This window comes from Budorcas taxicolor, chromosome 10, assembly GCF_023091745.1.
Source record: "Budorcas taxicolor isolate Tak-1 chromosome 10, Takin1.1, whole genome shotgun sequence".
NCBI lineage: Eukaryota > Metazoa > Chordata > Mammalia > Artiodactyla > Bovidae > Budorcas > Budorcas taxicolor.
In genome coordinates, this window is record NC_068919.1 from 15331478 (window position 1) to 15347294 (window position 15817).

The 15817-nt window shown below is 51.0% G+C and overlaps 1 protein-coding gene across 1 annotated transcript in view; it reads right to left on the reverse strand.

Annotated features, from left to right (window-relative positions):
* Nucleotides 1–15817, reverse strand: part of ITGA11 (integrin subunit alpha 11) — a 97189-nt gene that overhangs the window by 54852 nt on the left and 26520 nt on the right. The window contains exons 3-7 of the mRNA XM_052646862.1: nt 13175–13275; nt 9113–9204; nt 6629–6743; nt 3910–4037; nt 2440–2588 (exon numbers count right to left, since the gene is read on the reverse strand). Of these exons, the coding sequence (XP_052502822.1) occupies nt 2440–2588; nt 3910–4037; nt 6629–6743; nt 9113–9204; nt 13175–13275 (585 nt within the window). The remainder of the gene's footprint in view (nt 1–2439; nt 2589–3909; nt 4038–6628; nt 6744–9112; nt 9205–13174; nt 13276–15817) is intronic.

Sequence of the window (15817 nt, forward strand, 5' to 3'; positions counted from 1 at the left end):
CCATATCTTCTGTCTTCTAGCACACTATTTTATTATTATTATTATTTTGCTTATTGTCCACCTCACCCTCAGCTTCATGAAGGCAGGACATTTATCTGTTTTGTTCACTGATTCACCCTGAGTACCTAAAACTGGGTGAGGCATACAGTAGATGCTCACTAAAAGGTGTTGCATGAACAAAGGTGGCATCACAATGCCATCCCGCCCCCTCCCCTAAAGCCACACGTGGCCAGAGTCACCTTCATGTGCACGCCTGATGATGACATTCTTGTCCTTAAGAATCTTCACTGGCCACTCATGCTTGCTTTGGCTACAACAGTACCTCTCTCATAATCTAGTTCCAAACCTTCTTTGCAGCTTCAGGGCTTACTATCCCCCCAACACAAACTGCTCAGAGCAAAGCTCTGAACATAAATGTTCCTTGACTTTCCCTCTCCTCTGTTCTTACTGGGGCAGAATGTCTTCTCTACCCCTCCCTGCTGGAATCCTGGCATCTTCCTAGGACAGGTCAGATGTCCCCCAATCCTGGCAGTCCTCCCAAGATCCTCCCTTGGAGCCTTCCCTCTCTCATCCTCACTGAGTTAGGCTAACACTTATCAGAGCTTCCCTATTAAGCCTGGGATCACGAGTTACCATTTTTATAAACCCTCAAGTCCATGGCCTGGATCTTCTATTTTAGTAGGTGCACAGAAAAAAATGCTCTATGAATAGCTGAGGGAGGAAAGAAAACCTTTGACCTTAAAAGGAGCCAGCTGTAATTTGGACCGCAGACTTGGCCAGGCAGAGCAGATTTGAAAGTTCACTTGAGGTGCAGGTTGCACACCCCAGCAGTGCTTGTGAGTCACGATGGTTCAAGTCACTAGGTGAGTCGCACACTTACACTTAGCCTGGGGGAGATGGGCTGCGAAGTGAGATGGAAACAGTGGGCTCCACCCCACTGGGAGTCAGTCAGCTTCTCACAGATAGCTCAGTGGGTGTGGGCTTCCTCAGTTCTGCACTGGCCACTTCACAAGGGCCTACGTGGGGGTCTCAGGGGCTCACCCCCATGAAGACAAAATAGCAACAAGGGCCCATTTCGCAGGAGGGTGAGTAAGAGCCATCTTTACAAACAGAGATGCTCATTTAGGGAAAAAGCTTGAGAAAGTTTTATCAGCAAACAGAAATACGCTGGTAGAGCGTATAATCATAAAGAATCATGAGGTTGGAAAAAACTTACTCTTTGACCACACAAAATCATGTCACTACTAAATAGCTCCCACACTGTGGAATTCTGCTAAACACATTGACTAAACCTACTTGAGGGGGGATTATAACGTAACGGGACTGTGGTCTCAATGAACACAGCAGAACTCATATTTGTAGGTGTAAAATTTATACATTTAAATCTCAATGCCTTGGACACAGTCATCCTGGGAGTTTTGGCTACAGCTGGAAAGATCTTGGAAACTGACTTTAAAATCATTCACTGGTTCCAGTGCGGGTGGATACAGTGTTCTGAGCAATGGCAGGGTCACTGGAATAAGCACGTAGCTCTCTGGATGGCTATAAATAACCTTCATTATCACTGTGAGTGCTTGTGTCACGTTTAAAGAACCAGCCTCATGGCTCTGTAATCTCAGATGTTAGATTTGACTCTGTTACTCACACTCCACTCATGAAAAATACCCCACAAGAAGATTCTGTTCTCATGCGACCCACACACTTTTGATAGGGGCTCAGTGGTAGAAGATATTTCCCGAAGTTGGCTGCAAAAATATCCCCTGTCCCCCAAAGGCTCTTCTGTGACGTGACCTTGCCTTTCCTCCATCAAGGAGGGAAATTAAATTCTCTTCTCCTTGAACCTGAGCTGGCCGTAGAGACTTGCTCAGTTGTAGACTATGGCAGGAAATTCCCTGGCAGTCCAGTGGTTAAGACTCCATGCTTCCACTGCAGGAGCCAGGGGTTCAATCCCCAGGCAAGGAACTAAGATCTCACATTCTGTGTGGTGTAGCCAAAAGAAAACTATGGCAGAAGTTTTATTCTGGGGCTTCTGTAGCTAGGTCACAGGCAGTCTTGGAGTTCCTGCCTGGGTCCCTTGGAAAACTTCCTCTCAAAGACAGACTGCCATAAAGTGAGAGTGTCAAGCCACATGCCCACGCACAGGGGCACAGATTGCCAGCCTCAGCTGAACTCCTAGCCCATGGCCAGCCTCCACTGCCAGCCACGTGAGCGTGCCATTCTGGATGACCAGTCCAGTTGAGCCTTCAGATGACCACAGCTAACACCAGACTTCAACCACATGAGAGAATCCAAGGGGAAGTGATGGCTGAGCCCAGCCGATGCCCAGTACTTTGAGGGATTAATTATTGTCTCTTCAGATACTAAATTTTGTGGGGCAGCAATAGATAACTAGAACAGTATCTAAGATCTGGAAAAATTATTATTATTATTTTTTTTTACCGAGCAAATTCAATTCCGAATGCTGTCCGGGTTTCCGTTCCTCCTCTCTGCTCAATGTGGCTGGCAGCTTCCACCACGTCCTTTACAGACCTGTAGTCATTGAGGTGAAATTCGTGTACCACGTCTTCTCCATACTGCACAACTCCAACCTGCGAGGAAAAGGAGGGGCAACCGAATGTCTTGACCCCTGAAGGCTGGCCCTTCGGTGATGGGGCCTCCTGGAGTCATCTCTCTGGGACTGTTCAGGAGTGAGGAGGCCTGGGGACCTTCTGAAGGGAGAGGGATTAAGCCAAAGGGAAGCAGGTAATGCAAAGTCCTGGGAATGAATGGCCGGCTTGGTGAGACAAGCGGGAGGCACCTATCGAAAGAGGAGACTGACCTAAAAGACCCAGCAGATTAAGTTCCTTACTTAAAAAGACAAAAGTTGAGCATAGAAGTGAAATCTAAGTCAGGAACAGCGTGGGAGGATGGGCTATGGTATTGTTCACCAAAATCTGGAGCTAAGATTCGTTATATTTTGGAAGAGAAGTCTGAAATATTAATTAGCCTCAAATATTAATATCCTTAAAAGAAACAAAATCTAAAAAGAATAAACAAAAAACCTACCTGTAGCAGGACTAGAATGAACAAATACTATCGTTGGATGAGCCCACAGAGTTTATTTGGTAAAAGTGCATTTCCGAGTGCTGAATTTTCACCTGGCACACCCTAAAAGATGGTTTACCAGGGGTAGGGAACTCATCACTTCATGAGAAAGCCCACCCTCTTTTTAACAGCTTTGATTGTTACAAAGCAATTTCCTAGGGCTTCCCTAATGGCTCGGTTGTAGAGAGTCTGCCTGTCAATGCAGAAGACACGGGTCTGATCCCTGCTCTGGGAAGATCCACGCGCCACGGAGCAACCATGACTACTGAGCATGCTGCAACTAGAGAAAAGCCTGCAGGCAATGAAGACCCAGCACAGCCAAAGAGAAATAAATGAAGTTATTAAATAAATAATTTCTCAGACGACTTGAAATCTGCCACCTTGTCATTTCTATACACTGGTCCTCACTTGGCCTGCCAAAACAATGCTGAATAAACCTCCCCCCTCACTGGCTAGGCAGCATTTCAAATATGTCCTGGCAGCTATGACTACTTCCCCAGTCTCTTCTCTAAGATCAAAGTGTCTAATTCTCCCCCTGCCTCACCCAGCAGGATTCTGCTGCCTTCCCACTCTCTGGCTGATCAAAGTTTTTGTTACTAGATGGTGTCCATCCCAGAGGACAGTGGTTGACCCACCCAGTGATGTCCCAAACTGTCCCTTGATGTGCCCAGTGGAGATGGGTGTCTTGGGCTGCAGGACCCTGTTGCTGGCCCTTTCACCTACATCTTTCTAGTGTATGCAAAGACACTCCCCCACACAGGGCAGCATCTGCCATGGGTTGGGGGGGGCCTGTTTGGAGGAGGAAAGAGTCCCAGCCCTGCTCACCTGGATCTGCCCGGGGCCAATGTAAAACTTCTTCAGGATGTTGATGAGGAAGTGCTGAACCTCCACCCAGGGGTAGATGCTGTTGGAGCCGTCCAGGACAATGACGATGTCCATGTAGGTCTGGCACCCTGCGAAGTGAGGACATGGTCACAGCTGCCCCAGGAGCCAGGGTCTGCAAATCTCCGGTTCCCTGAATGATTGTCCAAGGAAGCCTGGTCTGGGAGCCGTCTTCAGGCTGAACATTTATCTGGGCCACATGAGAGAGGAGCCCAGGAATTCCTGACCCTGCTCCACGGCTCTGAGCTGGCAGTCTAAAGACAGCATCAGTTAAGCCAGAATGCCTCTGCTCCTTATCAGGAACTGACCACCATCGGCTGGTCCTAGTTTGGAAGGCAGCCAACACTGCCCAAATCATTGGTTCATTATTGTGTATTTTACAGTAATGGGCAGGCTGGCATTTACCACTTTCAGCTCAAATGAATGGGCTTCACTTCTTAGGAGGGAGCATGGTGTAAGGGCTAGAAATGTGGAATCTGGCATCAGACTGTTTGACCTCTGGCTTTGACCTTGGGCAAGCTACTTAACAACTTGGCATCGGTTTTTGCTTCTGTAAAAGAGGTATAATGATAGCAGAGGATTGCTACGAAGAATTAACAAGGTGATGCTTCCCGGGCTGAACTCAAGAATCTTAGCTGATCCTCGTGTTATTTTTTTAACCAAACCAGTTTGTTAACGTAGTAATGACATTATCAGGTCAAGCTCTTGTGCCTTGATCTCTGCTTTGAGTCTGAAAGTTTCTCTATATTCTTGTAATATGAATACCAAATTAAAATGAATAATAGCAACAGAATGAATAATAAAACCTTGGTACCATAACAAATGGAAAAAGCATCTTTTAACATCTAAGGAATTGATTTGTTTGTGAAACAGCTGGGGTTACTCTGAAATAAGATATCATGAATCTGATATGATATATACTAAACTATACCACATTGAAATACTGGGCACCTGCGTATTTTCACTGGAAGATTTTCACACTATTTTCAAATAAATCTACTTTATAGCAATACAGTGGTGGTGGTGGTGGGGGGGGTGCTTTGTGAGTCAGCACTCCAGTAACTCCAGCATCGTGGAGGTGCAGCATGTTGACAGCAGCGCTCCAGGAGGGCAAGGCGGTGGGTTTGAGCCCAGGAGCCTGTCTCAGGCTCTGTGAGCACTTCAGAGGCTCTGGGTGGCTCCGATGCTCAGGGTTGCCTCTGATTTAGGAGAAGCTGTGTGGGTGGCTCTCGTCTCGCCTGCATGGTACACGTAGCACGTGATGGCCCTACGCCTCCAGGCTGACGGTGCCGATAACTTTGTCTTCTCCACTGCTCCGCGGCCCCACACCTGTGGATCCGCACGTGCTGGGGGGCTGCGTGGTGCCGGCAGCCGTGAGGACACAAGACAGAGACGCCTTGATTGGGGCGGGGGGGGGGGGGGGGGGCGGTTCTAATCTACTGGTAGGGACCAGGTTTCTTTTAAAGCCAGTTTTATTATTAGAATGCATTTATTAGTACTGATCTCTTTCTTAAGATTTCAAAAATTTTTTCAAGACACCTCGGGAAGAGCCTTGCTTTAGGTCTGTGATTTTTAAACATGGCTGAACACGCTTCTGAACACAAATGCACGCACATGCGTACATGTACCTGGGGCCTCATCCTGGACCTGCGGAGTTAGATCCCCCGTGGTGTCGGCAGAGATGGCGGGGGCAAGGGGTAATGTCCTGGGATCTGATCTGCTGGTCAGCGGGGTGAGGAGGAGGAGGTTCTGGGAGGTTGAACCCAGAGGGAAAAGTAGCTCCCGGGTGGGAGGCACACCTCACGTGACCTGCTGCAGCCCTCCTCCCAGCCCAGCCGCGGCCTCTGCTCTCCTGCTGATGATGTGTGAGAACAGAATCGAAGCCCCCTTATCACCCCCAAGAGGACCATTTCGCAGCCCCCGCAGGACTGACCCTTCCTCCCTCCTCCTCCACGCACCACCTTCTGTCTCTGGGCGCTGTTGTTCGGAGGGAGGCTGCCTTTAGCCAGAGGAGCTGATCCCCTCGCCCTCAATAAAGCAGGCCGCAGCTGCTTGGGCAATGGTATTTGGCCCACAGGAAATAGTGAGGCTCAGAGCCAAGCCAGAGGCAAGGTCTGCACTTGACGTCCCAGACTTTCCTGGCAGGTGTGGAGAGAGTGGGAGGTTTGTGTTCCATGAGGCCCCGGGAAAGCTGGGCAGCGCTTCCTCACGTCCAGGAACACAGATTAGATGGGACTATTACCAGGAATACTTCTGTTCTCCTTGGCCTTGCACCTACAGGGCAGCTGCCCTGCATAACATCAGAGGGCACCATTCACACTGTAGTTAGTACACGTCCCCAGTAGTGAACCACGTCCCCAGATTTGTGCAGTGCACAGCCTGCCTGCTGTACATGGCAGCCTGGCCATCTCTTCCTTACTCAGGTTTGCAAAGAGCCTCTCTGGCTGTCAGGATGGTCTTCATAACCTTAACTCCCCCACCATCACTCTGTAGGGGAGGGTGGGCCAGGATTGTGACCCCAGGGGTTACCCAGAGAGCCGGAGCTGGGCGGGGCTAGAGTCCAAGTTCTGCTCTGTAGCCACGGAATGGGGAGGTCAGAGCCTGGGGCCTCGCAGGGACTGCCGGTTGCTCAGCCTGAGTCTACAGATTGGAAGCCACTTACTTTGGAGAGCTGGGGCCACGGTCTTGGAGAACCTGAAGTTGGAGTTGACTCGTGAACACATCCCTGTGGTGTAGTAGGAACTCCCACACTCGTGTGACCAGAGTGGGCTGCAGGCCTGTGGAGCACAGTACGGACCCCCAGTCAGTGGGGGCCACAGGGAGGGCCTGGGCCCAACAGCCTTTGGCCTAGCCCCACCCTCCAAGACACAAGACAGAATCCTCCATCTGAGTGCTGGTATCCTTAGGGTTTAGAGGGTCTTCTCCAAGTCTAACAGAAATCGCTCTTGCGGTAACATGTACCAGTTCCCTTGGTTTCAGGTGGAAGGGAAACTAACTACCGCCGTTGTATTTTCAAGGGTCCCCTTCTCTACCCTATCATCTGGGGTGTGATTCTCTTTCCCCTGCTTGTCTACCCCTCCTATCACACAGGAGGCAGGAAAATCTTGTCATCCATGGGAGGGAACCCTTCAAAGGTCTTCCTGAAGAGGTCACCTGGAGATCATTACTGGGCAAACTTCCAGGACAGGGTCCCAACAACATGCCCATGGCTCTTACTAGGGAAAGGAAAAAGTGTGTTTCTGCTCTTCCTCTGAAATTTGTTACCAAAACATCAATGTCAGCCCCTCGTTTAAAGACTGAATGATGAGTCCCTCTCAGAGTCGTCAAAAACGAAAGCCCAGCTCCTGTCTTCATTTTTGTCCTGCTGCTGGGGAACTCAAGACTAAATTTTGTGCTGTTATTTCTTTAGGTGTGGAAGAATAATTGATCCCCTTCCAATCCCTGTATTTAATTAGCTCTCATTTTTAACTCAGATTTTAAAGGTTTTGTTTTATCTGTGTCTTTTGTTGAAGCTTCTGCAAGTTTATTTCTGGAAGTGGGGGAGAATGAATAATGGGAGAGTAGGTAATGGATAATGGCTGGAGGGATAGAAGAATGATGGATGGATAGATGATGGATAAATGAATGGAGGATGGATGGGTGGGTGCATGGATGGATGGTGGATGGATAGATGAATAGGGGGAAGGACATTTGGTTGGGGGATGGGCTGATGAGTAAATGGATGAACGGATGAGTGAATGAGTTAACAAAGGTTGGTATTTACAAACCTGGGTCTTAACCTCCCCACAGAGGCCCCAGGGGTTGTGTCACACCTTCCCTCTCGGACCTTCATTCCAGCTTGTGAAATCAGTGAAGTCAACTTGATAGGGTATTAAAAGGAGTCTCAGACGGAGAAGGGTGTCAGACCAAAGCCCCTGAAAAGTATGTGTGGACAGGACCAGGGGTCCTGTTGCCCTTGGTCGGCGATGATGAGGGCTGTGGGCCGACCATATGCTGAGGCACCTCGGGACTTTCCCTGGTGGAGCCACTGTGCTCCTGTCAAATCTCTGAGCATCCCAGCCATCTCACTGCCCTGGTGTCTCATTTGTCAACAGAAATGGACTGATGGGTGAGAGCAGAGAGCGATAGTAGCTTTCCTATCTTAAAATGAATGGTGCATTTTATTGGGCTTTTCAGGGTAATTTTTCTCTGAAATCTTCTCTTGCAGCTGTTTCTAGGAACCATCAGTCCCAGCATCACCCACATTCATGGTGGCAAGGGGTGGGCAGTGTCAATCAGGCCACCTGCACCTGCCCACTGTGTGCAAAGCTTGCATATGCGTGCCTGAGTGGGTGCAGAGAACTCCCAGCACTGCTGACTTTCTGTCCCAACAGCATGTTCATATTACTCATTTGTTATCATCACACCCCCAAACAGAATGGAAGCTTCAGGAGGGCAGGGAGTTCTGCCGACTGCTGAATCCCCAGTGCCCAGCATCAGGCTCAGTTCATTGTAAGAATTCAAAAAATAGTTTAAATGAGTGAATATATCTACCACCTCAGCCCAAGTACTCCTTCCTTTTTCTTCCTTGCTAAGACTAGTTTCTTCTTTAAAAACAAAACAGAAACATTCTCCAGGAAACCTTCCTGTCTGATCCCCCGTGCAGTTCAGGTGGCCTGCCCCTCTTTATCCTTTCCTCTGTTGTAGAAGCTCTGCAGTCACTCATTTATGACTTCCGCTCCAAGTCTTCTCAGCGTGTGTGGTGTGTCCTAACTCTTTCATCAATTCTAGAGCGGAGATTCGGCCTCTGCCTTGGACATTGGGCTCCCCAAAGAACAGGATAGCCCCCCATACCCTATTGGACTGTTAATAATCTTTATCCCTGTTCCTTTTTAGGCTGTCTGCTCCATGCTCCCCCCACCTCCAAAGGGAATGTACACAAAAGGGCTCAGTCCTTTTTCTTGTCTGAATTGTCCCGCAAAAATTTTAGGTTGCAGTAGGCAGAATGGTACAGGCTGGAGGAGGGGCTGCTCCTGGTGTGCGCAGGGACAGGTAGTCTGGTGGGCAGGCATGTTCAGCCACCCCATGTCCCTTGCAGCCCAGAGCAGAGGCCTGTGTGGGCTGGAAGGGCTAGGGATTAGAAAGAGGGCCGGTGGGTGGCTCTTACCAGGAAGCTGTTGTCCTTGGGGTTGGTGGCCAGGCTCAGGCCGAGACGCATGTTGTCTTTCCTCTCGGACACGTTGGACAGGGTGACCCTTCCTGGGGTGGAATGGAGAGGCTCAGCCTGCAGTCCCTCCCGCCCGCCGTCCGCCCAGTGTCTGCTGCTGCCGCTGGCTGCCAGAGGGGCCCAAGGCAGAGGCAAGCAGGGTCCTCTCCCATTCTGCCTGCCCCTCTGGACCCCTCACTCGTCTGCAGATCAGTGAGCCCTTCACGGTTTACTAAGGCCTTGCCCTAAGGTTGTCTGATTACTTCCTCTCAACTCGGTGTGAAATGAGGAATATGAAGCTCAGAGAGGCCAAGCAAGCTGCCCAGAGTTGCACAGGGAGCACATGACAGGGCTTTCCATCTCCTAATCCAGAGCTTAGAGTTTAGGGGAAAGTGAGTTGGGCATTTTGCTAAGCCCCAGCAAGCAGTCCTCATGTGCTGTGGACAGAGCCTAGATGTTTTCTGTGCTTGAGGGGAGGGGTGTGATCTCTAAGGACATTTAGCTCTGCTGGCAACTGGAAGTGTGAAGAGTCGGCCAGCCCTCTGGGGCCCAGGCCAGCAGGACCTGGGCCCAGGCGCGGGCAGAGGCCAGAACTTCAGACGGCCGGCAGCTCTGTGGGCTGGGGACAGGCCACTGTGTTTGCTGTTTTTCCCCTTGGTTTCCTGTAGTTTGTAGTAAGTTTCCTTTTGAAATCCAGCCCCTCTTGGCTGTGCTACCAGTGCCTGGGATTGTTTTCTTTTTCTGTCCAAACAAACTAGAGAGAAAATCATACTAATAACCCTGGTGCTTCTATGATGCTTTATCACTTACAAAGTGCCACCCGCCCCCACCCTCCCAGGACCCCTTCTTGATCCTGGGCATTCCAGGGGCCACCATTTCCATTTTATAGAGGGGAAAGTCAAGGTGTGCAGAGGGGTTTTGTTGTTGTTTATTCGCTAAGTTGCGTCTGACTCTTCACGACCCCTTGAACTGTAGCCCACCAGGCCCCACTGTCCATGGAATTTTTCAGGCAAGAATACTGAAGTGGGTAGCTATTCCCTTCTCCAGGGGATCTTCCCGACTCAGGAATTGAAACCTGAGTGTATCCTGGATTGGCAGGTGGATTCTTTACCACTGAGCCACCTGAGAAGCCCACGCAAGGGGTGATGACTTCCATTAATATAATGTCAATCACCGGTAAACGATAACGCAGGGACTTGAATCCAGGATAGCCAATGTTACACATTCTGAGTTTCCCCATCTGCCTGCAGGGCCTGGTGGCAGAGGTAGGGAGTGAGAAGTCTGGAGAGGAAGCTCCAAACCCCAACTGGGCCACTTTCTCCCCTCAGGGGCTTAGAGAATTCTGCTCTTCATTTATTAAAGTGGTGCCCCGTCCTGACCCCGCTGCCTCTCTCTCTTCCTTGCCTCAATGACTAAAGTCCTTCATGAAACTGTGGGCCCAGATGCAGATGCCATGGTGGTGAAGACCCTTGTGTTGGAGTAAGAGCCTCGGACTGGGGTCCACCTTCTGCTAATCATGGACTTGACGCAGTCACTAACTCCCTCTCTCTGACCAAGGGAGACTAACCTCCTTCTCAGAGGGTCTGTGTGAGGGGCTGGGGCACAAGTTCCTCCTCACACAGGGCCTGCCTTCCAGAATCACATTCCCTCCCTGAGCACCCGCCCCTCATGAAAACCCTGACTTCATCCAGGCTTTGGGAAGAAAGTGCCGGAGGTAAGTAGACTCTGCAACACTGAGGTGTGAGTGACTGACATTCACTTCCCTGGAGAGAAAGGAAAGAACATTCCTGGCTCAGTGGGGATCGCAGCTTGGAGCTGCAAAGGAAAACCCAGAACTCAGGTTTCCTGCTTTGCATTTTCCACTGTGTGGATAAGGACAAACTGGCAGATGGTCCTCCTACCTCCTCATTGGGAGGGAAAAAAACTCCTCAAGTGAGGTGCTCTCGGACTAGTATTTTTCCTTGGCTTCCACGCTGTTCACTGCCCACTGCCTCACACGTTGAGCCCCAGTTCCAGAGTCTGATGGCTTCATGTCTGCCATTGCCAGTTTAGGCTCCTCCTTCTTTGGAGGGAAATCAGGTCCATGTTGGAAACCACAGCAGTAGAGGAAACTATTAAATGATGGATTCATGTGTCTGGTTCCCAACTGGACCAGGGGGTTTTTCTTGGTGGGCCAGACCCCAGGCTTGTGTGCATGCCTCCCAACACCTGCCTGCTCCTTCTGCCTCAGCCACACAGTACTTCTTTCCATCCTCCAACAGAGCAAGTTCATTTGTTCCACAGGACCTTTGCACTTGCTTCTCCTCTGCCTGGAATGCTCTGGTCCTGCTGGACTGATTCATCATCGGACGTCTGCTCAAAAGTTACCTTCTCAGGGAAGGCTTCTTTGACCACCCCACCCCAGAGCTCTTGCCAAGGAGAACCCGCTTCTTACCTCCTCCCCACCCAGCCTCTCTTATCACAACCCCTGGTTCATCACACAATATCTCTCCTCACCTGGGATGGCCGTGCTTTCTAGTTTGTCTCCTCACTTACCATACCTTCCCAGCAGAGCCCTTGGCCCCTTGTTCCTGCTGTGTCCCCATTAACTAGCATCATAGTTGGTATGCACTAGGTGCTCATGAGAGGCTGGGGACATATTAGACCAGAAGTGGATCCTAGGGTCACACATGAGTGAACGTCGGCTCAGGAAGAGCATGTGGGCTCCCCCTAGACACAGCGAGGAAACTATACAGCTAGAAGGAGACCCCAGCATGGCCTCTTAGGGAGCCTGGGCTCTCAGGGAGGTGATGACCGGGATCCATGAGCTGCCAGCCTAACTCCTGCCCGCCCTGGGCCGTTTCCTCATGAAGCCTGAGCCACGGCTGTGCTGGGGTCTGAACTTCCCACCTACTGCGCTCTCATAGATGAGGCCAGCATGACATTGAGTGCTGTGTGCTGGGACAGCTGGCTGCCCGAGGGATCTGGGTTCCAGGACTTTCTCTTTGATGTAGCCTTTTCATCCATCTGCTTATCTCTTGAAGCTCTGCCATCTCTTCCACCAGGCCCGGCTCCCCCCACAGCCTCCCCAGAGGGCCGCAGCCCAGTCCTCTAGGATGGAGGCTCCCCTCCTGGAAGAGCAGGAGGCCGAGAGCCCTACCCCGGGGAAGGTCAGTCCTGGAATCATGGCTTATCCCACGTGGGACCTCAGCCCAAGGCCTGGTCACTGTCAGATCTTTAGGACAAAGCAGAAATGCTTTAGAGAAGTGGTGTGTGTGCCTTAGTGGACTGCATGCACACACAGGGGCGTGGACGCAGAGACTGGGAGCCCTTGAGGCTGTGCACAGCCTCTGCCTTGGGCCCAGGGCTCTGCAGGGAGGAACAGAGTCATCATTTCAGAAAAGCAGTGCTGCGCAGTTAAAGGTTACAGGGTGGCTGCAGACTGCCTGGGTCATAGTCCTGGACTTGCAGCTTATTAGCTGACCCCAGGCAGGTCCCCTCACTTCCGCTGGCTGTTGTTGATGATTACGTCTCATATTGTTGTTGTTGGGATTTAATGAGTCAAAAATACCCAAAAGTGCTTAAACCAGTGCCTAGCATTAGGTGAACGCATATTGAGTTGGCCAAAAAAGTTTGCTTGGGGTTTTCCGTAAGATGTTACAGAAAAATTCAAACAAACTTTTTGGAAGACATACGAATGTTGGCCATTATTGTTATTTCAAAGTCAGGAAAGAAAAAAAAAGATAGAAGGTGTTCCTGCTCCCAAGTTGAGGGGCAGTGGATGAGGCAGAAAGAGCCACGGCCTGGGACACTGAAGACCTGGGTGTGAATCCTGGTCAGCTCCTGACAAGCTGTGTGACTGTGAGAAAGTTGCTTTCTCTCTCTGGCCTCAGCTTCCTCATCTGTAAAATGGGGGCAGCAATACCAGCTGGGTCAGCTCCTAGAGCAGCTGCGAGAAACCAGTGTGACTGGGGGCGGGGACGTGCTTCAGTGCCTGCCTCGCTCTGGACAATGGTTGACCTCCTTGTGGACAGCCCACATTACCCAGGTTAAGCTTGGTGCAGTTCCCTTGAGTCACTGGACACTTGTACACGTCTCCCGTTTTCTGATGGCCGTTAGTTTCCAGTGGGGCGCCAACGACCAACCTGGGAAGGAAAAGAAGACAAGTGAAGATGCTAGGAGAGGTTCTCCTCCCTGGCAAAGGATGGAATCTGCAAGGCTGTGTTGAGGGGAGGTTGGGGTAGGGAGGGTGGATGGAATCCTGGAGGGGTAGCCCCTGCAGACCTTCCTCAGACCCAGACCTTCGTACTCCTGGGAGAGGGACGCTGTGGCCTGGCCAGGCCTGGCCGGGAGACACAGGGATGAAGACCACATGGGTCCAGCAGCAAATGGGATGGAAGCTCTCCCTGCAAGGAGAGAGCAGGGGAGACATCCTGGAGGAGGTGTGCTTCAGCTGGATCTTAATGGATGAATATGAGCTTGCCAGATGGTTGGAGGGTGGTAAGAAGGATCATTTGGGCAGAGGAAGGATGATTTGGGGTCTTGGCCATCTGCCATTACCTCTGGGGGGCCTCATTCTTCACCTCACGTGACAGTCTTTCAGCTGGGGAGCCAGGGGCTGTGGCACATTGTACAGTGTTCACGGCCGTCCCCTGAGGTACCAAGTCTTTGCTTGGGGCTTGAGGGGGAGAGGCAGCCAGACGGGCTGAAGAGCGGCCAGGGGTGGCCACCGAACTGGCCCTTGAGCCTCTGTCTTTGTGACCTTATTTGGGAAAAGGGTTTTTGCAATTGTAGTTAAAGATCTTGAGAGGAGGTCATCTTGAATTACTCAGGTGGGCCCCCAATTCAGTGATGTGTCCTTACAGGAGACACACAGAAGAGAGACCCTGGGACAAGAAGAAGCCATGTGAAATGGAGAGAGTGCTAGGAGTGAAGCTGCCACCAGCCAAGAATGCCTGGGGCCGCCAGAAGCTGGAGTAAGTAAGGACGATTTCTCCTAGATCCTTCAGATGGGGCAGAGCCCGCCGACACCCTGATTCTGGAGGTCTGGCCTCCAGAACTGTGAGAGAGGAAACTTCTGTTTTGGGAAGCCATCTACTTTGTGCTGACTTGTGATGCACACACTGGACATCAATGCATGTTGCTTGCATGCACACATATTTCTAGAGAAAGAGCAACTACTTCCTCCTGACCTGGCCAAGCCCCAGCAGTGCCATCATCCCTCAAGTCCAGGGAGAATCCCACTGCCGTCTGGATGGTCCCTGCCCTCCCCTTAGAGCGCCCCCAGAGGCCCCTCTATCCCTCATCCCTGGCCCACCAGCATCTTTGGAGGTGGCCCAGAGGGGCCCACCAGCAGGCAACCAGAGCCCTAGTGCAGACAGGAAGCAGAATCCTTAAAGTGGGCACTGTTTCCTTTCGGCACCATCTGCCTCTGGCATGTCTGGACCCCTTCAGGCTTTGGGTGCCAGCCCCTCACTCAGCCACCACCTGCCTGCTCGGCTCAGGTCCTGGTGCCGACAGTGACCCAGAAGCTCCCAGGCACAGCTGTGCTGTCCTGGCAGGAGGTGCCATGGCTCACACATCCCTGGTGTCTTCCAGACCCCGAGGGGCACAGGGACATGTGACACATTGGGAGGGAAGAGACCTTTCTGGAGCCCTGCTCTCCCAGCAGCTTCCCACCTCTGGCAACGTGAGCCAGAGAAGAAGCAATCACTCATTTTCTGGCTTAAGACTGTTGAAAAGGGATGGACCTGGAAGTTCAGGCGACACAAGACGTACATGGCTTCTTATAGTCAGTTATCCTTCTGCCCACTTCCCACCCACTGCTCTGAGCCATCAGGAGAGAACTAAGGTCCGAAGTAGGAGTTAACAGAGCTCTGTTTGAAATTAAGTCTATGAAATAAGAGCTGAGGTTTCCCCCTGGGGGCCAGATAATGACAGATTCTAAATATATCCACTTATTAAGCATGACTATTTTTGATTGGCAGGACTTAATTGGACTCGTAAAATCTACTTGTCTAGACGCCGTGATACTTGGCCACTTAATTCTGCACGTGACTGTGTGGTCAAGGCTGCTGAATGTTTTTCCAGCCAAAGAGAGAGAGAGGTCAGTAAAAGTTTGAAAGTTTGAGCTCCACGCTTGCTTTTCTGGCTGCTCCCATATTCAAGGTCAACCTGGTCTGTAACCAAGTGTCCCAAAGGGATGTTCCCTCTGGGCACATGCTTTTCTGGAAAGCATGCCTTCGAGGAACACAATCAAGCAGAGCAGGTTCTAGATTAGAAAAAGCAAAACCTGGCCATCTTCTAGAAAAGTGATCCCTGTCCTGCCTGAGAAAGCGGACTCCTCACAACTCTCCCCATTTTACATAGTGAAATGCTGAGGCCCCATGGACAGCTTGGTGGGCCCCCACTGCAGAGCAAGATCTTTGGGGCTGAGAGTCTAGGGGTTGCTGTGCAGCCTGGAAGAAGTTCACTGACCTTGGTTTTCTTGGCTGTGAAATGTGTTAATAACTCCAGCACTGCTTACCTCCCAGGATCACCGTGGGGACTCACAGATGCCACATGGCATCAATGACCAGGAGTGGGTATAACTAGTTACTTCCACACAAAGACTGGAGCCTTCCTAGAAGTCATCTGTCCTGGAAATGGCCAACATGCCACTAACTTGGTAAATGCACGAAGTTGTTG